Genomic DNA, 25,018 nt, shown 5'->3' on the forward strand with positions numbered 1-25,018 from the left:
TTGCAGATTGTTTAAATAATTGATTTCTTATTTATGCATCTGGCATAAACAAAGTCTTGATATAAGCGAATAGCTATTTGTTGCTCGAATGGTGTAAGCAAATGTGGATATTATTCGGTTTCACTAGCCAGTGGTCGCTTAGAACTGAAAGCTTCCGCAAACGCGAAACGCAATGTACAATGCCATTCGAATCTCTAATACCCATTCGTGGGCTAATTAATTATTTATTATTGTTAGATAGGTTGATTAGGTTTTATAACAGAATACTAGACACTGATACATTGATCGATATTGGAAAATGTATTTGTTGACAGACCAAGGTGGAAACCAAGATCTGTTTGCCAGAATGTGGAAAACCAGCTTCCCGCAACGAATTTCCGGGCAATGCATTAGCTTGTGAGCCAATGAATCGAATGTCCAGCGAAGAAAATGAAATGAAATAAAATAAAATGTGCTCAGCAAGCGCCCAGCTCCGCGTGTAACTTTGTGTGGCATGTAAATAAATCAAAATTCAAATGGCAGCTGCACAGCACACGCACACCCACACACACACACACACACACACATACACAGCAATTTCCACCAAATTGTTGTATGCAAAAATAAATCATTATCTAATTGCCAACTAACTAAACAAGAACAACAACAACAACAACGAGAGCAAGAACAACATGAATATGTCCGCACGTGTAACCGCAAAATTTGTGTTTACGATTGCGCTCGAACAGCGGCAAGCATCCAAGCATTGAACCACCCACCCAACCACCGAACCACCCACCGCTGCGTGGGTTTTGGCCGCCTGGAATGCCATTCAAAAGACAGCGGCTATAAATAGCGAACCGCGCAAATAACTCAACACTGGCAATTGCAACTGAAATTCTAAGAACAATTCAAGTGACTTGCAAACACTCAACGAACAACACTATGTGCCCCGGAAGAGTGGCCGCTGAGCGGGGGTGGAGAGGTGCTTGTGGGTCTGGCGGTGGGAGGTTTGTGTGGCATATTCTTAAGTATTATTATGGGCATCATTATTAAGGTTTCTAAATCTGTAACACAAAACGCTTTGAAGCCAATTTACATGACATTTTTGTTATTATGTTTCTTTTTTTTTTTTTTTTTTTAATTTATTTTTGTTTTTGCTTTTGTTGGCATTTAATTATGTTTGGATTAAACTAATTAAAAGCTTATTTACGTAGCTTTATGGGCATTAGGTACTTTCGCTCTTTCATCTAGTCGCATTTTCTGCTGCTGCTTGTGGCGCTCTCTTTGATCAAACGCAGCACACAGCGGGCGCTCTCTGGCATGTTAATGAGTGCAGAGTGTGAGAGAGGGAGCGCAATTTGTCAAAATGTAATTTTTGGCTTGTGGGAAAGGGAAAGCGACGTTACGAAAGGAGAGTGTGGAAGAGAGACCGCGAGCAATCAGATTGTAAAGTCTGGCTTTTGGGAAAAGAAAAGAGAGTAAACTATATGCCATTGTTGATATCCAATACAATAAAATATTTTTGCAAAAACATTTATAGTACAATTATTTTGTCACCTTTAAATTTACGTAAATTTTTTGTATATCCCTCGATTAATAAATGAAAACTAGACTCGTCTAAGTTCTCTGTTCTGTTTCTGTTCTGCTCGTATAACTTTTCACATCTATTCTCAAATTTTCCCTTTGTATTTGAGTTTTTTGTCATATTTACCCTTTTCTCCAAAATATTTTCTTATTTATCAGATTCTCCTTTCTTATTTGTTCTTTCTCAAAATTATTTATGTTATATCTTCTCAAGCATACTTTCTTTTATTATCTATCTATTCTATTAAGCTCTTTAAAGAAATACACAAAGGATTTATTTATTTAATTAACCTGACTATCGATAACAAACAAAAAGGTCGCATTTAAAGCATAAAGCACACCTATTTCTTTTTAGATTTTCCTTGTATAGTTTAGGTTCTACAAAAATTAAAAGCCGAGCTTTAAGTAGGTATATGTTTGCGGGTTGCCCGTGTCCCCAATTGTGGAGGCGATATGGTAAAGCTTTAAGCTTCATTGCCGTGCTTGGCAGAGCTTTAAGGAAATTCCACATTATTATACAGCCTCATATGCTACCCGTACCTGGGCTCAATAAGATGTGTTGCATCGATTCGCCTACGCATCTCAATGATAATTTGACGAATGAGCTTTATATCCTTGTAGATCTTGCGATTGCTGCAGTGAAACTGTTCGAGCAGTCCCTGGCACTCGGCCATTTGCCAATTGAGCGTGTTGAATTTTCGTCCCTCCAGCTCCTTGCTGATCTCCTCCAGCAGTAGCTTCAGCTTCGTGCAACCCATGGACTCCTTGGGTCTAGACTCCTGCTGCTGCTCCTGCTCTTGCTGCAGCTTCTGCTCCTGCTCCTGCTTCTTATGGTCCTGATCCTGCAGCATGCGACGTGCAATGGCGCCAATCATAATGGTCAGCGAACATTCTGACATTGCTCGCAAGCTTATCAAAAAGTTCTATTGAAAAAAAAAACTGCGAATTTTGAATATTATTAGAAGTTTCGATAACTAACTCTGTGTAACGTTTCGGATGGAATGGGTTCTGTTGTAAACAGTTGTTTTATATAGATTTAGGGCTATGAGAGTATTATCAAGGGCGCTTTGACTGGGTACTGAAAAAGGTGGAGGTATTCGAGGTGCTGAAGTTTGAGCTGCGCCATGTTTCGATTAATATCGATATGCCTGTCCGTCTGTGCTTTGAATGAAGTCGACTCGAAATACTAGTCGCTCAAAATGCAAAGTATTTATTCTGCTGTATCATACAATATATCATCAGAAGGAGCCTATCTCATTTTCGATATCTCCCCATTACCCCTTACCGATAAATATCGATAAATATCGATTTGCAAACTAGGGTTTTGGGGATAACTCGAAAAATTATATCTTTTAGAGACAGCAAATTGAGTAGATAGGTTCACGTTTAACATACACTGATTAGAAACATTTTACTTTTAGCTGCCTGTAAATACTTGTTAAAGGCAAAGCCTTGCATTTAAATATATTCCTTTTAAAGCCATATATTTGCACTCAAAAGAAGAAGAAGCATTCCTTTAACGGCGTGCTCCAATTAATTGTGCTTATCAATTTTCAATAATAGCCATTAATGGTGCGAACAGCCAGTCATCGCATAAAAGCCAACAGACGTCAGAACCTTGTGGAAACAGGATATTAAGCGAAGTATTTTGGTTACAAAATCCCCTTCCATTGCGGCCAGTATTGACCTCGCCTGGCAGCTTCACTAATTGCACGGGGGTCGACTTTGAGGAGTCCGGCTATGATTATTTGATTAAATGACAGCAACTAAGCTGATTACGCGCACGTAATGCAATCGCCATATACACACACACACACACACACACACACACACGCACACCTATACAAGCTCAGATTCATGGCCATGTGTCCATTTCTCGAATTGCATTCGCGCTGGCGTCACTGCCGCCCACTATTCCGCCCCTGCCACTGTCGGTGTCCAGGTGAAGGTTATTTCTGTTGCCTGCCAGTTGCACATCCTGTCTCTGCTATAACATGCCCTCAGCCCCCTTCCACCGGTTCCCTCCCTCAATCCATCGTTAGCCATGTTTAATTAATGCAATTCGTAATTCCATTGCACTCTATATTGGGCTAATTTATGGCATTCGAGCCAGTAGCATTGGCACAAACGAATTCCTGGGGGGAGCAGCAGCTGTTATTTTTGGGATTAGCGACAACTTTGCTGATTGTCACTAATAAATAGCCGAAAGGGGGTATCGATTGAGGTCGGACGCTCCGCAATGCCAGTCAAAATGCATTTTGATTAGCTCAGCCAGCTACGTGAATTGCAACGCGAATGTATGGAAATTGGAATTAAGTTGGATTACGCTCGATTGGCTTGCCACCGGGCAACCAGTGAGAGCTGAGGATTACAAAGCCTTTGATAGCGGACAGTTTTGTTATCTGGTGTGTGCCCATTTATATCTGGAAGCTAATCAAACGAATTGTGGATGTACGAACAATGCGTGAATAAAGGGTTTTAATAATGTTTCAATGACAAACCAGCACTGCCAGTTTAACGATTACGAATGTAACGCAAAAAGGGACGGTGAAAGAGAGTTAAAACGAACATCGCACTCGTGCAGTTACAAGAGGAAGAGATTAAAACAGGGAGAGAGGGAGAAAGTAAAAAACGAAACGGAAAGAGAGATGAAGAGCGCAGGAAGAGAAGGAATAAAAGAGGGCTACGAGGACAGAAGGATAGGTAGAAAAAGAGAGAGAGAGAGATAGAGAGAGAGGAAGATAGAGAAGCAGAGAAAGAAACAGACAGAAAGAGAGGCACGAAAAGAGAGAGTGAGAGAAAATATAAGATATAGAGAAAATCAAGGAAGAGAGAAAGGCGAAGGGAAGAGAGAGAGAGGAATGAAAGAGGAACGAGAAATAGCAAGCGGAAAACAAACAATGTACAAGCTACTTATGAAGCCACTTTATTAGGCAACCTGCACAGGAAGAGCGAGCGAGCAAGGCGGTACGTGAGACACTCAAAGGGATTTCGCTGTGATTATGCCCGGCGCTATAATTAAGACATTCGGGCAATTGTCAGACGCAGCAGCACTCAAGCCGAGAAGCGAGGAGCTGCTAAATAAAGAAAATAAAAACAAGTTAATTTCAATTTATTTTTAATTTGATTTAAGTTTCTTTTTTACCTTTTTCGGTTTCACACTTTATTTTGCGGAAAAGAAGCTCATTGAATACCCAAATCCGATGCACGAGTTCTGCGTAAAGCGCAAAAAACTGGGCAAAAAACAAAAAAACAGAACAAAAAGCTTGTCAAAAAGTTGGCTGCGCAAAAGTTTTAATTCCAGGCACGAGTCCCGCTTACCGCCAACCCACACACATTGCAGCCCTGCCCCCAAAAGCCGCCCACCCAACCAACAGTCCCTCTTCGCGCTGTCAGTTGCATTGTAACAAAAACCCAGTTGCTTATCCTTAGTTTTTGGTGTTTTTCATACCCTGTAAAAACTTAATTTGAAAAGAAGAGATATTCTGTCTGTCGAGTGATATATATATTATATATATATAAAAGATGTATGACATGAACGTTTACATAGGTTCACGATCCGAATCTTGAACCGAAGTGAAAAGTGTAAAATGTTCTTGTGCAGACAGAAGAAAGCTCCAGTAGGTATGCACTATATATACTTGATCAAGACATTGAACTGAGTTGATCTCAGACACTTTATATTTAAAATATATGTACATATATATTCGTATATACAGAAGTTCTCCACCCATTTTCATATAAAATTATTAATTGATTGATTGATTAAAATCAATTAAGAGATATGTTTTTTTAAGCATTTTAAGCATTTTAAGATGCACCCAACTTTTTGTATAGTATATATAAGATTAAGAACCTTACACTTATGGAGATAACTCTCCAGGAAATTGGAAAACCTCGAAGGTATAAGTTTAGAGCCTTGCGCTTTGGCATATGCAAATTTTGGTTTCCCTTTTGAAGTACTGAATCGGATTATAAGCACCGAAGTTACTTGAGAGCACATTTCCTGTACGTGATGTGGGGCTAAGCCAAAAAAAAAGCTTGTGATTGATATTTATATTGACGAAAAGTTTTCTCAGACACACCAGAACTGAGTACTCTGACCTTTGAGACTAAGATGCAGCAAATGCAAAAGCAAGCGTCCAGGAGGTAAAATAGGCGACATCCAAGTAATATTCTGAATGAAAGTCTTGCTTAATGCTCTCTCTGTGTGTGCGTATTTAAGCGTTTTTTTTCGCAGTGTATTGCGCCGTCATATGCTCTCTGCCCGCTTTCACTGTTGCAGTTTGCGCATTGTCAGCTGCGACCATAATTTCGTTTAATGCCTTTTAAGCGCATTAATTACACACACACACGCACACGACACAATCGTCAAAATTGTCCAGTCTTGTTGGTGCATTTCCACTGGCCAGACATGTCGCCCATCCCCCCAACACCCACACGACCAGCTAGCAGCTGCTTCGTAGCGCCAACCGCCGCCAACCGCTGCCAAATGCCAAATTAAAGTGAATAATTCGCGATGATAATATAAAATGACTTGGACATAAGAAAGGAAAATAAAGTTGCAGCAAATAAAATGAAATTGCAATTTGCTGTACATTGTTAGCAGCTAAATCCCCCCTCTACCCCCCCCCCCCCCCCCCCCCCCCCCCCCCCCCCCCCCCCCGCCCCCACCCATTCTCCCACCGCATTGCCCCAATCCCCACCACACGCCGAACACTATTCGCCGCCTCCCCCTTTGCCACAACACGTTGTAGTAGTTGACAGATGAAAGGCAAACGCACACAATAAATTGTATAAAGTGCAAAAAAATATTGCTGTTTATATCCATTTGTGCGCTTATTGTCATCTACATTGTTATCCTACTGCTTCACCATGCTATCCCACACACTTTCTGCCACCCGCCTGTGGCGGCAAGGGCCGGGGCTTCTATCAGCTTAACGCATTGTATATTGCTCCACTCCCTCCCCGCCGAAAGCAGGCCATTTGACGACACACAATAGGCGACCATGTTGATGCAACACGAGCAGCAGCAGGCCCCAACGACCAGGCATTTGCAGAGTCACCTCAATGACCCCGCGTGTTACGTTTAAGCGGGCTGTGAGGCGCGTGTAATAACAGCAGATGCCGTAATGCGAGCAACTGCACGAATGGCAAGGCCTGCCCGCTCAAGGATACCGTCAAAACCAAGGACTTGGGAGCTTGCACGATGTAACAGAAGCTGCGACCTCAACCGTAAACGCACTTAATTGGCTGACATTTGGTGTTCATTATGCAAGTCAATGTCAGACCTAAGTTGCAGCACCTTCTCTGGCACTCTCGCTCTCTCTATATCTATCTAGTCGACCCAGTGTGAAAACAAGCCTTGTCTTCGATTTGCCAGTTTGATGTGATTTTTTTGGCATTTGCCAATATTTGGTTGTCATCTTTTTGTTTTCTGAAAATTCTACTTATTATGAACGGTTCATAAACGCCAAACTTATTATACTTAGAATGAAAATTTGCAATATGTCAAATGGAAAGAAGAGTAGGTTCTGCATTTTAATAAAATTTCATTTGAAGTACACGTTAAAGTTGTTGTTGACTCTGTTAGCGCTGCTCAGCTGAACGAGTTGACATCAAACTTGACAGCATGTCAAAGTGCTGCTTAACTTTGACAGCAACAACCTGTGACTTCTTTGTGACTTAAGTTTTCGGTTTAATAAAGCATGTTAATTCATGTCTTTTGCAACATGTTCATGTTCTCTATCTCTGTCTCTATCTCTGTCTCTGTCTCCACACTCTCACCTCTGCTCTGGCTACCGCTTTCAAGCACCTCTGCTCCATCTATCTGTCATTACTTCCCCTCTCTGCTGCATTTAACAATCTTGAAGGTCTAAAACATTTTCAATCTTTCTTTCTACCCCGAAATAATCTCCTCTCGCCCTCCGACCGGCTTTATCTTTCTCTTTGTTTGGTTGCGTCAGATGGGCTACGATTAATATACTTATATATCCCGCTTGCTTCATCTTATTACGTTTTACTCCAACTACTGCCAAATTGGCTCGCTGTTTGTCTGACCCGCTCGAGCAGAAGCATCGACTCCCGATGGCCCGTAATATCCATCATTCTGTCACTGGACTCTACTTTGGTTTCGCTTTGCCAGTGTCCTTCGTTCTTGCTGTGTGTGTGTGTGTGTGTGTGTATTTATATAACAAAAAATCAATTCAATTAAAAGCTCATTAAATATAATTGTGCACAACAATCGATATAAACTCTATTTGGGACCCCAACTCGAACAGCACCCAACTTCAAGTTTTGCGTCCTTGCGCCCTGTCGCTAGCTACTTGCATTCCTTTTTTTTTTTTTTTTTCTTTTTCTTTTATTTTATGAGCATAACAAAATTATCGACAAATTAGTACAAATGCTTTATGCTCTGTTACCTAGCGACCAATCCATCTCCCAGACCTCATGCAGTGTCCCAGCAGCCCCAGCTGAACCCCAGCACAAAGCTCAAACCCTTGTCAAAGAGCTACAAAAAAAAAAAAGAAATAATATTGAAAAAAAAGATGAAGAAAAATAAAAAACACAAATCATAATCGAAAGAAAAGTTTGCCGAAGATTTAATACCCCGTCAGTAAAATCAACTTGTTTCAAAAACGGCATTTTCCATTTATATTGACTTTTATTTTGAACAATTTGATTTAGTTTAAAATGAAATGAAATTATTATTAATAAAATTGAAATATAGAAACGATAGGTTTTCAACAATAGGTAATTTTAATAATAATAATATATATTTAATATTTAATTTTATTTATAAATTTAAATCTTTGATAGAAAATAAAACATTTTGTTAATTCCAATTCTGTTTCATGATGGGTAGGATGAAGTTTCTATATGCCCTTTATAGGTCTCAAAAAATAACCTCAAAAAGGTTGTGAAAAAAATGAAGCAAAATTCGAAATGTTTCCCAAGATACGTCAAGCCCGCGCAAAACTTTTGGAGCTGACTTTTTTGTTATATTATTTTTATTAATTTTCCGTTTTTTTTTTGTTTTGTATTTTTTTTCTTGTTCGCTTTGTTTTTTGCCGCCATCTTCTTTCTTTCGCCTTGGAGCATGCTTATTGTCATATATTTAATATTCACAATTACAACAACAACAACGTAATTCTACCGCACCGCCCTCCCCCCACGCCCACGGCGCCCCCAACCATGATGATGTATTGTTTTGATACGGAGATTGGGTAGATACGCAGCCTGTGAGCTTTGAGCTTGTGGGGACGGCTTTACGGGGTGCTATACGTGAGCTGTTTTCATTTATTTTTTTTCTGTTCTGTTCTGTTTTGTTCTGGTGTGTGGCTTGGGGGTGGCAAGGTGCTAAAAATAAACCGCCTGCTACGTGCCATCCAGTAAATCACAGAGAGCCAGTTGCTCGGTATCCCGGTTCTTCCGAGTTTCTCTCTCTCCCTCTTTTCTCCATCTCTCGCGGCGATATCGAACGGGAACCGGCAACGGGAAACCGAGACATGTGCTGTAGGAGTCTCTGGTAAAGGGGGCTGTGCAGAGAGCCCCTATGAAAATGTGTATGGCATTTTGTTGTTTTTGCATACCCTTACAAGGGGTATGCACATTTCTTATTCGAATATACGCTTATGTATAAACATTCGCAGCCATCAGCCGAATCGAGATACTATATCTTCATGAACAGTTTGGTTTTTGAAGCAACGTTTTTTTTTGGCTTTTGGGTCAATAAGAATTTTTAATTCCATGCTCAGGCTTCGGACAATCAGACCTTAGGAAGTCTCACGGCTGCCCTGAGCAGCTCCAGCGGTTAGTCAACCATGTGCATTCGAACATTAGGAATACTGCGTTGGAGTGTTTCTCGATGTCAAACAGGCGTTTGACAAGGACTCGCACGATGGCCTTCTCTCAAACGTGGCCAATCCGCTTGCGCCACTGTGGCTTGCCACCATCAGATCAGATTAGCTGGGGCACCATTGATCAGATCTCAGCAAGAAGAGCAAAAGGTTTGAAGAGGTTTCAAAAGCTCGACTGGCTATTAAAGTCTATCCAAGTAGTCTAAGACGAGCCATGGCAGCACGCAAGGTTGCCGGCCTAGCAAAGGTCGGGGATCAGACAAGCTTCTTCAGCAGGCGATACGCCGTCAAAGAGAGAGAGAGAGAGGCGCCTCCCCGGCAACCTATCTACGAGCGGAATTGCTTAAATTCCTCCTTCCCATCATTGAAAAGATCCTATTATTGTAAATATGCCTTCATTGTGAATATCGCATTCTTGTAAATATGCCGCAATCTTCTTCCCTCATTCGGAGGGCACGGATCGAACAAATTGAAACTTGAAAAAAATATATATATAGGATATATCCCATTATAGTTCGTCAAGGCAAATGGTTCGGCATTCCATTTAGTTGTAGAGAAGGGTATTTAATCTTCGACAAATCGAATTTCCCAGCTTTTTTTTTTGTTTTCTTTTGACATCGCTTGTTTATTTTTTGTTTTCTTTTTCTTTTCTTTTACGTTTTTTTTCTGTCTGTTGTCCTTTTCTTTTGCTTTGCTATATTTTTTTTGTTTTGTTGGTTTTCGCTTAACTTCTTTTGACAGTTGCTGACAGTTTTGTTTGAAGGATGCCCTGCTGCTGTCCCCGAAACCCCACCGCCCCCAATGGCTTTGACCGTGCGCAAGACTTTGATTTTGTTAGCCAGCCCCCTGACAAAAAGTGGGCGTGTATGTTTGATTTTTTACGGTGAAGGGGGTCGTGTATGGGCGGCAGGGGGAGGGAATTGGTATCTGTTGCGTGCCTGGACGGATATGCGTGACAAAATGTCGCTGGCTATGTCAGGCGTTGGGCGAGGGGGGTACTGAAAGGGGGCAACTGGCGCCAAAGGTTGCGCTGTGTGAAGCGCAGAGAAAGGGGCAGAGAGGGGGAAGGGGGCAACTGCTGCATTGGCCATGGCAATAAGAGATTTTATGATCGCATCTCCCGCTGCTGCAAATATTAACTCTTTCTACTTGTGGCATACAAATGTGGGCAAAAGCCAAAAGTGACAAGCAATAACATTGTCAATGGGTTAAGTTTTCTTATTTTCAACTCTGCCAGATTCGCAACTTTATCAAAATTGTAGCGTTTCCCAATCAATACACTTTTCCAGCAGCATTGTAAGTGTATGTAACTGGCGGATATGCTACTGGCTCCGACTCCATAAATATATCATTTATATACAGCACATTAAGCCGGCTCGATCTGTTAAGCCGGGTTCGACTGAGATAAACAGAAGAACAATAAAGTAGTCTTAATCCGTGTATCTTATAGGAAAACCTACGTTGGCATTGGCATTAACAAGTAATGCTCAAAATACCAGGTCTAAAAATCGATATTTATCGATAATTTAGAACTGGATTTAGAACTTAGAAATTGACGGTGTCGGATATGGTCTATCATACCCAGTGTCTCCCCACTCTTAACACTCTCAATAGCTACAGGGTATACGGCTTTACGATTTGCCTTCCTTATACTCCTCATGCGCCTAACTAAATGTTCTCTTAAATTATCGATCATTTGTTCTGTTGAAACGAATATTTTGCTTAAAATTCTAACCCTAGAATGTCTAGGAATACAAATTCCTATTGAACAATGAAAAGCTGCTTTGTATTTTCGCATAATGCAATTTTTGTTAAGTAAATAAATCAAATTTTGCTTAAATCAATTACGAGCACTAAAGCAGGCATAAAACTCAATTACAAGGCTCTGATACCACATATTATTCTCTAGAAAAATACAATTTGTTGATACCACACATTTTTTTAACGAAATTTTCCGCCCTTGCAGCACACGCACAGACACACACACACACACACACGCACACACATGCACATAGCATTTTCTGGTTAAAACTGAACTCGTGCAGTTTGATTTTATTTTATTTCATTTTTTTTTTCTTTGTTTTTTGCCGTTTCTTTGTTGGCTTCCTGCCGGTTCGCTTGTTATTCTTTGCCGGGAAATATTTTGTTCTTTGTGTTTTTTGCAAATTTAATAATAAAGCAAACTCTGAGTGCGCGTGTGTGTGTGTGCGTGTGTGTGTGTGCGCGTGTGAGTGTTGTGGTTGATGCTCACTTTAATTTCATGAGAAATTTCATTTGCCATCCAGAAAGTATGCAATCATATTATGAACTTTGACATTTTGCGCAGCAGCAGCCAAAGGGCGGCTGTGAGACAAATATATGGCAGGGAGATGGGGAGAGGCAGAAGGAGAGAGGGAGACAGCAGAAGCGGAAGAAAAAGACAGAGAATGTAAGTGAGATAAACAACGCTCACCCTTAACCAGCTGCACACCAACACACACCCACACTCTCACACACCCACACACCCGCACACCCACACAGACACACACACACACACACTCACATTGTATGCACTGGCTGCTTGATAAGTCATTTGGCATATTTCCTGCGTTCATTTTGCAGTGTAAAATGCGTTTTTTATACCCTGTACTTAAGGCTTTGAATGGATATGCCCGGTTACGTGTGCACTCACCATCTGTGACTCGACAAATGTACTATATGAAAGTACATTTATGCGCTGTAGCTAAGGCATTAGAATTTTATTGCCATTCCATTTTATTTCCTTCCATAGTTTCTTAATCAGTTTTTTTTATTGGATTTTCATGCCCCGAATTGCCCCGAATTAAAAGTATACTCGCAAATAGCTGTCTGTTGCGCCCACTTTTGTATGGTCGCAGGGTCACAGCTCTGGAGTCGCAGTTCTTTTATTATGGCTGCAATGCCCATTTTCATAGTCAAGCATCCTCTTTTGCAACTTTGTTTGAACTGTTTTTCAGAAAAAGAAACACGATATTACGAGGTCAAAAGCTGATAAAGAGTATATAGGCAAGGGACATACAATTGGAAATATTAAAATGATAAAAAGAAGATTAATCGAAAAAATGATCGGAGAAATCAGAAAGATTAGAATTTGGAACAAGCTCTAGGTGAAAGAAAGATCGAAAGTTTATAAAATTTACATATGTTTATTTATCGAAAAAATCGATGGATCTTTAAAAACAAAACAGGGTATTTACTTATTGGCCTATTAAAGCTGGCGTTCGTCTGCAACGGACTTACTTGCTGTTTGTTTGTTTAAGGCAAAACCTATTGCCCGTCAATCATACCCAGCTCCACCACCCACCCACCCCCTCACTGGCTATGTGCATTTCAACAAGTTTTCCATTGCTGCAGAACCGAGTAAAAAAAAAAAAAGAGGAAAAAAAAAAGTACAAACTTTCTTCATTTTCGTAAAGGACTGGAAGGCAAACCCTGTCGCAGGCTCAGGTTTGATTGATGTTGCTGCTGGCAGCCCTGATTGAGCGCTCAACTCAGCTGATTGACGCACTGATTGGCCGCTTAACTGACTGACTGATTGACTGATTGACTAACGGACTCGACCGCTGTCTGACAGGCTGTGCGTGTCATGCACTGCATTTGCCGACTTTCATTGATGAATGCCTCAAATTCAATTTCAATTTCGACTTTTCCGCCTGCAATACGCAACAAGGTCAAGTATATTGTAACTTTAACCAATCAAGAATCCAGCTCTGCCCCTCAAGCTCCTTTGGGGCACAGCATTTTTATTACCTGTGCGCTGTGGCAGCAGCTCATCAAATATTGAAATGCCAATTTCACAGATACTCACAAAAGTAAACGTAAACGTAAACGCAAACGCAATGTGGCCAAATTCAATTTGGCAACTAAACTAATGCCCAACAACAACAACAGAAACTACTACAATAACAAGTCAGAGTGCTCAGGTCAGGTGTGCACGACTGTGACATACTCTGAATCCAGCGCCAAGTGCCGTTCCGTTATAGCTTCCTTCCATGCATTAACACACAGAAAATCACGCACAATTACAGCAGAAGTAGCACATCTTTCCGTTGCCCAACATAATATATATAAATTTCCTCATTCAATCTTCAGTTTCTAGTCTAATAATAATAATTATTGCCTCTAGCTTTCCATGGGCTTGCACAAGAATGAGTACACTTCTCATCCATTGCCTGTTACAAGAGCTCACATTAAAACATGATACCCTTTTAGGCCATTTGCAATGGCTTTGGGGCATAACGACGACAACTACAACAACTGTATGGAGACATATTAATCAGTAGCAAGAATAACATTAACAGGACGACAATCATTGTTTTTTTTTTTTTTGTGAATGAGTCGCGGTGAAAGGGGCTGATGGTGGAAGGAAGGGGATTGTACGTAATCAATATGGTAGCAAAAATAACTTTCTTGGCCTAAAAGCACAAATTAATTGTGCTTGCATGATTCAATATGGCTTACGTTTATTTTAAGAGCACAACTCGTTATTGACACAGTTACGATATCGGTACGCGTATATGTGGCGGCAAATGCTAATGAATAAAAGCAATCGATAATGTGTATCGATAATAGCCATGTCGTACACAGAACTTGACACAGTCAAGTATATATTATTACCATAACAGACACTCGAATTCTCGAAATAACAGAACAACTTTTTATCTATCAATTCGTTTACATATATTCGCAAGTTTGTCTCAATTTCGATAATAATAATCAAATATCAAGAAGCATTTGTTTCGCTTGATTTTATTTCGATAACAACAATCGAAATTGAGAATCGATAACTCAATGCTTGTCACATTGTTTTATCAATTATTTTCTGACTAATTTTTTTTGATCTTACTATTTTTATTTGTACATTTCAATGTATAAGCTGATGCTAACTTTGAATTTGCTAAGGTTGTTTTTCTGCCATTTGAAGATCCAACGCCAAATTCCCTTTCGATAACAGCAATCGATAACAGTTATCGATGACTTCATATTTGCCACAGTTTTGATTCAATTATACACAGTCCTTTTCACATCGATTTAGCAAAGCATTTTTAATTATTGGCTTATTTAAGTCTCGATAATAGTTATCAATATTAAGAGCTAATGAAGGGAACTTATCGGCTCATTTATATACTCAATTTCAAATTTGAAATTCAATGAAACCCCAATTTAAAATCTTCGATTAGTTGCCCGAAGTTATGCAACCAAATGCACGGGCTCCGCCTGCAGCGACCGAAAATGAAAAATAAAAAAAAAAAAAACGCGAATAGGTGAAATATGGCCACAAAAAATGCAATAATAAATTGAGCCATTGTCGCTGCTGTGCGTATGGCTTGTCAGGGGCGTGCGTGCGGAAGGGGTGGAGCAAATTAGGAGTGGGTAGGCACGAAGGGGGGTAGAGGGGCTTGCCTCTGCCACTTGGAGCGCACGTAATGAGCATATTTGTAGCATACTTTCAGCGGTACGTGCGTCGTTTATACGTATGTGTGTGTGTGTGTGTGTGTGTTTGCGAGAGTCCTTTGAGGGCAAGTTTATGCAAGTTATTTCTTGTCCTACTTCACACCCACTGCAACCCACACCCTGCAGGCGCCATCAACGCTGCGCTTACCTTTCAAGTTGGGGCGCCAAACTTTTGCAGCTCATATATACATATATATTGACACAGGTGCCCAGAGGCGTTCGAGGCGAGGTGTGCTTTGCTTTATGTGCGATGGGGCGTGGCACTGTGTGTGGTTAGTTGGTAGGGGGCAGTGGTTTGACCCGAGAGGCAATGCTTTGATTTTGTGTCTGCATTTAATGCCAAATGGCAAGGCCAAGCGATAAACTACAAGAACTCATGCAGCTGGTAAACGCCCACAGTTGTGCGTATACCCTGTCCTTAACGATGGACTAGAGGAGCTCTTTGTCTAAGAATAGTTGTGCTGCCTCTTTACCTGCAATAAACTATCTTTGAATTTGCTTTGTATTGGCAAAAATATCGCCCTCAGGTTTTTATTTATTATGATAACTTGAAAATATATTTCAACTTAAAATTTGTAGTGAAATCACAAATATGGATGGATTTACTTTTCAAATCGCATTATGCTAGCGATTTCAAATCGTTCAGCAAATTCATGTTTTCATGTTTGATTATTTGGTATCATTTAGAAAAATCTCCATTAATTTCTGATTAGATCAGAGAAATGTCTATCAATTTCTGAGTATATATATAGTCAGTTAGTCGTTTGCCAGTGAAATCTTATGAAAATTAGCTGCCGACACGGATTTCACAATATTGTTGCTGCAAATTGTTAGTCAAATACTTAACACCGACAAGAACATTAACATCAACAGGCAGAAGAAGATGATAAAGCTTAACTTCCAATAAAATTGAATATTAAAATTAGATAAAAAAAAATCATGAAATAAATTGACAAATTTGCAAGTCTTATTAACAAATTACGTTTAGATATTTGTATGTTTATGCATCTATGTATGTATGTATGAATTTATGTGTGCATATATGCGTTTATGTGTTATGGAGTGTATCAAAATATGAATTTGATTTGCAGGCATAGATTAGCATAGTGTTATAATTATTATATATGTGTGTGTCTGTTTGAGTGTGTGTATATACATGTGTGTTTGTGTATGGGCGTGTGTGTGTTAGTGTATGTATGCATTGATGTCTATATGTATGCATGCATATTTGTTTTCTAATGGCAAAAGCAGATCAAGTTTATTTGTCGCTGTGCAAATTTAAGCAAAACGAATTTCTACCAAGTGCTCTACTCCTCGATTCTCAAAATTTTATGTAGGCTCTGCAGACTTCCATGCTTAGCTCGTAGTGTTGTTTTATTTTTTTGGTATTTTTTTGTTAATTTTTGGTATATTTGTTGGAATTGTTTTTTTTTTTGTACATATATGAGTGTATGTACGCGTGTACATACATATATGTGTGCAGGTATGAATGTACATGCATGTATGAATGTACATGCGTATATATGCACATATGTACATACTTGCATATGTAAGTTCATATGTATGTATGTATGCTAGTTCGCATGTATACAAACAGACACGAATACATTTATATATATATATATATATATATATATTTATATATATATATATATATATATAAATACATACAAACATGCATACATATATATGCAGACATGCACACAACATATATGCATGCATGCATATATTTATTTATGCAAAAATGCATACATATATACATACATACATGCATGTATGTTAAAATATGTATGCATGTGTGCATGTATGTAGGTATTCGGACATGTATTCAAACATGTATGCATGCTTGCCTGCTTACATATATACATACCAAGCATGCATACATATATGAACAAACAGGCATACACATATGTTATATGCAGACTCAAATCTTGATCCCCATTTGTAAAAATGAAATGCATTTTTTTTGCGAAGTCTGAAAATGAGTTTTAAGCCTATCGGATAGTAAACAAAATAGTGTCATACAAACGATTTTCGCGGTTTTTCCACACATGCGAGTGGAACTTCCCAAACGCCGTCTTAAACTGCACCTTCATCACATGACGAAAATTTCAGCTTCCTAGCTCAGTTAGTCGGAACAAACAGTTTTATATATAGAGCTTAGGCTTATAAGAGAGAGAGAAAGGAGGTAAGCATGATGAGGCAAACCCTCAACTAACTCACATAACTTCTGTTAAAATACAAAAAAAACATAAGTTCCAAGTGGAAACGTATGAATTCCATTAAAATTCGTTGGAGCTTCGAGTGGAAATGCAAACAGAACGAAAGAACACCCTATAGGTCATAATTTATCTAATTCAGCAAAAGTAATTTCGTAAAAGTAATTTAAGGATATGTTTCGGTTGATTACTTTATAAATTGTAAACACAAAACTTGCTTACATCAACTCGTTATTGAGCTATTTGAAACTTGAGCCGTAAGTTTCCATATCTCTGCGCATTTGATTCGATCTGTGAAAATCGCGACGGTGTTTATTTTTTTTTTCTTTTCTTTTTTTTGGGTAAGTTCAAAAGCGCAAAGAACGTAAATTCATAAAATGTTCGCTGGGCGTGAAAGTATTTTGACATACGCTGGGAAATCATATCCGCTTTGTATACACTCACACTCACACAACCACACACACACACACACTTACACATCCACACACACACACGCAGACACAGACACAGCACTCGCTTACCTCTGGCTGGCTGGCTTTGGCGCTAACGAGCTTCAAGTTTAACAATGAGCGAACATTTTGCAGCTCATTGAATTTGAAGTCATGTGAAAGCACACACTCACACGCACACACACACACACACTCATCTTATACATGCACACACCGGCAAGCAATCAGTCAGTCCAAGGCGTTTTTTTTTTTTTTTGTCTGCCTGGCTCTTTGAGAGGCGTGACAATTGCATTGCAAAGGACAATGTCGAGTGCTTGTCAAATAAAAAAGTGTGAAGCAAAAGCGAAAAAAAATTGGAATTGTAAATCTCTTTTGGCACATGCACAACAAATTGCAGAGCCAATTGAACAATTCGTAAGTCTGTGCGTTACTATTGTTGCTTTTGTGCATTTGTATAATGCTAATAGGCAATTCAGTTGGCTCTTCCACCAATCCCCTCGCTTGCCATAAGGTGAATATCTGCTACGAACGACCATTGCTGGTTATTATAGAGTGTACTCTACTTCACACACATTTCTTTGGCTCGTTAAAGTGTAACGTTTGATTGCTTTCGTTAACGTTTCACTGGCTGCTTTGTTTAGCCATAGAACGTCTGAATGGTCTCTCTCTCTCTCTCTCTCTCTCTCTCTCTCTCTCTCTCTCTCTCTGTCTATCTATTTCTCTTTCTCTTTGTGTTCCCTTTATTAATTTGTTTCTATTCTGCAGTCGACCCACTGAAAAATCTTTCCTATTTACTTATAAACAGTCCTCTTCAAATACTTAACTCCTTAACTCATTTTCCCTTCAATTCTCTTTTCTTTCATAAACGTTTCACTGGCTGCTTTGCTTTGTTACACTCCCGCTTGCTTTCTCGCTCTCTTTTACCCTCACTCTGTCTCTCTTTCTCTTGCTATCTCTTGCAGCTAATATTTGTGCCCCACTCGTAAGTGTTTTAATTTTTATATGTGTATTAGCAGCTCTCTACTGTGTCTGTAATACAAATATGCTGCTAGCATTTTGCTTAAGGCTCAAGCTATATAACAGAAGGCTTTCTCAATCCCCTAGAAGCCACACATAAGAATAACTGAGTATATAGTTCTCAAGAATTCAAGAATCTAAAAATATATTTATTAAAAATAAAGTCCTTAGTTTGAATTCTAATAAAAGCTGGTATATCTAAACATTTTGCCGCCTGCTTTTGAACATGCGAGAACTTTATACAGAAATTGAAATTTCCAGTCTCAAATTTTCAATTAGATTTGAGATGTTGCACATACACCCACACACACATTCGCCTCATATGTTCAGTTTGGCAATGCAACGCAACCGCACACAGCGAGGAGGGGACAAGCATGCAAACATAACCACAACCACAACCCCCAGCCAAATAACAGTCCAGGATACAGCTGGACGGACATTTTGTTGTATGTGAGCCAAGTGTTTTCTGCATTCAATTTTATTTGATTCTCCAACCCGTTTTCTATACCCTGTAATGGCAGCACTAAATGGGGAATATGCTGTAAACAAAGACGGCTTCATTTAAAACCTCCTTTATGAACCAATAAACAATTGATTAACTAGAGGCGTATGTATGTATATCAATCCGTCCAAGCAAGCGTGAAAAAAGATTGGAAATCGATTGCATTATACTGTTTTTTATCCACCAATCGATTTCACACGTGTTTTTTAAGATCTTTGTGAACGTGATTTTGAGCCGTGTTTTTAACTTCTGGAAATCGATCTCACCTTTTGGGCAAAGGCTGTATGGGCGAAGTTTCTTGTTTTAAATATGTAAAAACATGAGTATACTGACTGTTTTTAAAAATACACATTTTCAACAAAATATTATATTGTCTTATTCTTGTGTTCATCTCCTGGTCAAGGTATAGCTGTGATATAATACTTACAGGGTATGCCGAAATCGTTGCCACTTTGTTTCCTGAACATTTCTTTGTGTTTTATATTTCCTTGCAATTTAATTTAATTTAATTTAAGGCTTCCGTTTTGCACAAAACTCTCTAATTTGTATTTATATTTTGTTTCCTTGCAGCTCAACAATTTCAATAAAACCAACAAAAACAATAATAACAACAACAACAACAACAACAACAACACCAAATCAAATACGCTTAAAGTTAACTATAAACTAACATCAACAACTAAAACTTGTGACTAGAACTCAAATTTCAATTAAAAATAAAAAGCGATAGGAAAATAACTGGAAATTAGTTCAACTTTGTAACAAAAGAACACAATGTGACCTACAAAAACTGAAGAAAACATAGTTATATATTTGTATAAATTATCGTAAATACGTTGTCAAACACTCAGTTAGCTCAATGTGTTGCCCCATTTAACATGTGTCAGTGTTGCCAAACCGAAATAGTAACCATAACCAAGAAAACACCAAATACGCCAATACGACAGCCAAACGTAGGTTCAATAGCACCGATAAACCAATAAAACAATAAACCGATACACCGATAAGCCGATAAACCGATTTACCGCTAAGCCACAAACAATATACCAAACATACCGTTAGGCATACACATATAGATGTGCATATATGTTTTGCTATAGCTATAGCCACAAACACAAACATAGTATTTAACAACAGCTGTATATATCATGACCAAGAAATACGAATTCGATTGGATCATTCCGGTGCCACCGGAACTGACAACTGGCTGCGTCTTCGACCGCTGGTTTGAGAACGAGAAGGAGACCAAGGAGAATGACTTTGAGCGCGATGCTCTCTTTAAAGTCGATGAGTATGGATTCTTCCTGTATTGGAAGAGTGAGGGACGGGTATGTATTACAGCCCCGACAACTTAATATACCTGAATATTCCGTTTGTTTTTCATTCCATTTTGCTTGCTTTCTTTTTCAACAGGATGGCGATGTCATCGAGCTGTGTCAAGTGAGCGACATTCGTGCAGGTGGCACTCCAAAGGTAAGTTCTGCTAATATAAGAATGAAAATTGATAACAGTAAAAGGGCTTATGACAATAGTAACAGTAAGCATAACAGTAATAGGAACATTGCTAGTGGCAATATCTGTAAAGGGATAAGTTTCAATAACAACAATAGCAACTAGAGTGGCAGTCAAAGTAACTTAGACATTGGGCTGATTGCAATACGAACCGATTGCGTATGTTAAATTTATGAGACAGTTGCAATGTCAGTTATAGGTTACAGTAAGATAAGAATTACGAGAAACAGTAACCTTCACATTAACAGAAATTTAAGTAACAGTAACAGTAGCGGTAATAAGGGAAATAAGAGTAGCTAGAAGCAGTAACAGTAGCTGTAATAGTAACAATAACATAAACAAAAAAGTCAATTATATATGTTATACATTTAACAGTAACATTAAGCATTAGTTTAGCAGGGACTGCAACTGTAGTAGATCGAACTCTGTCTCTATCCTATAGATGAACAAACAGTCTCTGTAAAAGTTTCAAGCATATTAATGTAAACTTTAAGTAAAAGAGCGTTAACAGACTAACAATAAAATTAACAGTGCTCATCACTTTAAGTGCTTCCTATAAATTACCTACATAAGTATATCACTTGGTCTATATAAAATTGCCATTCACACACTTTAACCTAAACATTTAATAGCATTTCGGTCTTCTATACAAGTTAGACTTAAACTATCTGTTAAGGCTTAAAGTATGCCAATAGACACTGTAACATAAGCAATTTCAGGGGAGGTAACAGAATAGCAATAAGAGCAAAAGGTTCATAAGGGAATATCAACTGTAATTGAAGTAGACTTCACTTTATTTTTAACTTAAGTCGAAAATGAAGACTCAAAGTAACTGAAAAGTTATATTATTTCAATATATATATATATAGAGATATATGTAATGACAAAATTTGTATATGAAATAACGAGAGAAGTAGCTGTGCAAGACTTCTTACTATACTATTATACGAGAGGGTATCAGAAGTGGGAACATTATGCGAATCATTATTCATAATAAACTCTATAACCATATAATGAATCGACAAGCTGTCCAACCTACTGTTCAATTGTCAGGCAAAATTCTAGTAATTTAACGCAATCCTGTTATTAAATTCAATTCAAGGCATTTTCTGTGGAAATAGACCTGCTCAATATGGTCGGTTGTGATGATAGGTGACATAATTTCAAAGTCTATTAGCCACGCCCCCTTAAACACGACTCTTGTATACGAATGTGACACTTACACATATAGTTTTGCACCCGCCAGTGTGGGTCAGAGTGCACTCAGTCACCCTCACACTCATTCAACCGCAGCCGCACCCGCCCACCCGTGCACACCCGTTCACTCTACCTGAACCGAGTCAATTAAGTTGAAACCGGTTGTCCATTTAGTAGACAGGCTACACGTTGATGTGCATTAACCCACATCCTGTGACCCAAGGCGGTGCACATCGATATTGATGGCGGTGCGGTTGACTGAGACTTTGCCGCTTTGGCTGGGTCGTGGATGGGTTCGGTTGGGGTTTATGGGTTGTGGGTTGTGGGTTGTGGGTTTGAGCATTGAGGATTGCCAATTGAACAGGTGCTGACACAATTAAAATGTGTGCCAAAGCGAGCAGCATATCTCAATTAGGCGCAATGGCAGCTGTTCCACGGCACCGCTGCAACCACTTTAGCACTTTTGCCCCACTGGCTCAGTCGGCCACGTGCTGTTGCCATAAAAACTCGAGCGGTTGCACAAGCGCTACGGGGGTCGGTGGCGGGCGACTGGCAGATATGGGCGCGAGCTGCAGCCCATAAATTGCATTTAGTGGCAACAACAACAACAACAACAATAACAACAACAACAGCCGCAACTGCAGAAGCAGCAGCAACAGCACGCACACTAAATGCAATGTGTCATGCCAGGATGTGGGCGTGGCACATCCATGGCTAATAAATCCAGCGCAGCGTAGCAGTGAAGCTAGCGCCTGCCGCCGGCCAAAACCATTGAGTGTCAAAGTGACACATTGACACATTAACAGACAAACACACTAAAGCAAGCAGACAAGCACACACACACACAACACACAACACACACACACACTCACATACAGGACATATAGGCACATTTTGCTTTATGACTACACTGACCGTTATTCACGAAGACTCTTAAAATATTTACTCTTATATTTATATATATTATACATTTTAAGCCCAAAACCCATTCAAAGTTATAAATAAGGATGCATATTAACATATTTAACAGGCAGAAGGAAGCATCTCCGAACCCATAAAGTGCATAGATCTTGAACTGGCTGACGAGCTAAGTCAATCCAGCTATATCCGTTATCTTGTCCGTCTGTGTCAGCTCGAAAATTAATTGCCTACCATTTTAGTTGCATCGATAAATATAATATTTCGATATTTTCTCGCATTTTCAATATATATCGATATGTTCTGCCATATGCATATATCGATCAATATAATATTTAGGTATCTCTCACCATTATCATTAGATCGATTAAATCGTATTTCTATATAAAAATAATATTTCGATATTTCGACCTATTTTCACTACATAGCTGTATACATAATATTACAATATCTCCACCAAACTTTATTATAACGATAAATATCGATTTTCAGTTATGAATTTAGAGGCATAACTCGAAAACGAGAGCTAAGAGCTACACTTAAGTTGGTATATAGGTTCACATGCAGTATATACGGCTTAAAAGCAGCTATGCATTAAAAGCAGCTATGAATGAAGAACGTTTGTAATGTTAACTTGGCTCTGGATTCAAGGTATTTGCTAGTCTAACACAACCGTCTGGAGCACTCTGGCCTTTTATTTTTTTTTTTTTTTTTTATTTCCTTGAGAGCCATCTTGCTCACGTTTTTTTCGCTCAGTGTACTATACAAAGTACGCACAAAATAATAACGAGGGCTGCGCATCATTGCACTTGTAAATTGAAAAGTGTCAAAGATTTTACAATTCTCGGCGCACGTTTAAGTGCGCCACGTATGAAGTGCGAGCGTGAAAGAGACAGATCGAGCGACAGAGAGAGAGAGAGAGAGAGAGATAGGGGGAGAGGGAGAGAGAGAGTGGGGGAGATTGTAAAATGACAGGCAAGCAAAGTGTAGCACTTACTTTTGCGCCTCACTTAAGCTTTTTCTGTTCCAGTTCCCATACCTGGAACCAGTTCCCCACTCGAAATCCCAAATGCCAGTCGAGTGGAACATTTGCTGCTGCTGCTGCTTCAAGTGCTCAACTTGTGGCCCTTGGCTTAAAGCCTTTCCAGCTCGCTGCAATCCTTTTTGGCCAACGCACACACAGACACACACACACACACATATATATATATATATTCTTAGAGCAAGGCGTTTTCATGTCAGCTGCCAAATAAATTCAATTAAAATGCAAAATAAATGCCAATGAGAGAGTGAGCGATAAGCATACGAAAAATGGACCAAAGTGTGTCTGTGTGTGTGTGTGTGGTTGTGTGTGTATGTGTGCATGTGTGTGCGTAAGTGTGTGTGTGTGTGTGTGCAGCCGCAGCAGCCGCATGAAATTTGTATAATGTCCAGAAAGCAAAATCTACAAGGAAAATATAAGTAAATAAGTAAAAGACGAAGAAGAAGAAGAAATGGAACCCATACCCTTGTATAATTTATATAGTTGAGAGCATGCAAAAGTTCTGAGGACTACGTTCAAATTTTAAGGAAAGCAGCAACAACAAAACTAAATAAAAAATAAAAAAATAAATATATATATATGTATTAATAAAGGAATCAACTAAAAAAAAAAAATTATAAGGAAAAAAGGAAGAAAGTTGAATACAAAATGCAAAACTTTGCTTTGTGTATGTGAGAATGACAGGCACTCAAAACAGTATACACACATATGTACCTAAATACATATTTATATAGGTACAGTACATCTGGTTGTGTGTGTGTGTGTGTGTGAGCCGTTTGCACTTGCATGCTAGCGAGGGTCGCTCGAAAAGTAGCTCAAAGTTAATCAATTCGAAAAACATAATTAGTTTCAGACTCGAATTACTGGCATATATATTTGAAGAGAGTGCCTTCTGGAAAAAAAAAAAACATTTTATATATAATCTACATAAATTTACACTGACTGACTGATTGACTAATTTTAAATGAGTTTAAAGTGGGTTGTACTAAAAACTTTCCACTAACAGCCATAGCTCTTAGTAGTCCACTCAGGTCTCTGCTCATCTTTGCTAAGTAAGAGAAATATCAATTGGTACACAAAACACTTTTGCTCCTTTTCCACACTTAAGGGCGGGATTTCCCGAAGCCCCCCAAAACTGTCAACAATTAACATCACATAAGGTAACTATAGTTCTTATAGTTTGGACTCTCCCTTGATCAATCAATTTTGTTTTAGTTATATGCTATGCTCCTTAAACAATCGTTTATAAATTTAAAAAAAAATTA

At 39.0% G+C, this 25,018-nt stretch overlaps 1 protein-coding gene across 3 annotated transcripts in view; it reads left to right on the forward strand.

Annotated features, from left to right (window-relative positions):
• Positions 1-25,018, forward strand: part of norpA (no receptor potential A) — a 64,187-nt gene that overhangs the window by 24,608 nt on the left and 14,561 nt on the right. For all 3 annotated transcript variants that reach the window (XM_032439632.2, XM_070208616.1, XM_032439631.2), the window contains 2 exons: positions 19,655-20,412; positions 20,498-20,557. In XM_032439632.2, the coding sequence (XP_032295523.1) occupies positions 20,233-20,412; positions 20,498-20,557 (240 nt within the window). In that variant the 5' untranslated portion in view covers positions 19,655-20,232. The remainder of the gene's footprint in view (positions 1-19,654; positions 20,413-20,497; positions 20,558-25,018) is intronic.

The sequence above is a fragment of the Drosophila virilis genome, chromosome X (genome assembly GCF_030788295.1).
Source record: "Drosophila virilis strain 15010-1051.87 chromosome X, Dvir_AGI_RSII-ME, whole genome shotgun sequence".
NCBI classification, from domain to species: Eukaryota; Metazoa; Arthropoda; class Insecta; order Diptera; family Drosophilidae; genus Drosophila; species Drosophila virilis.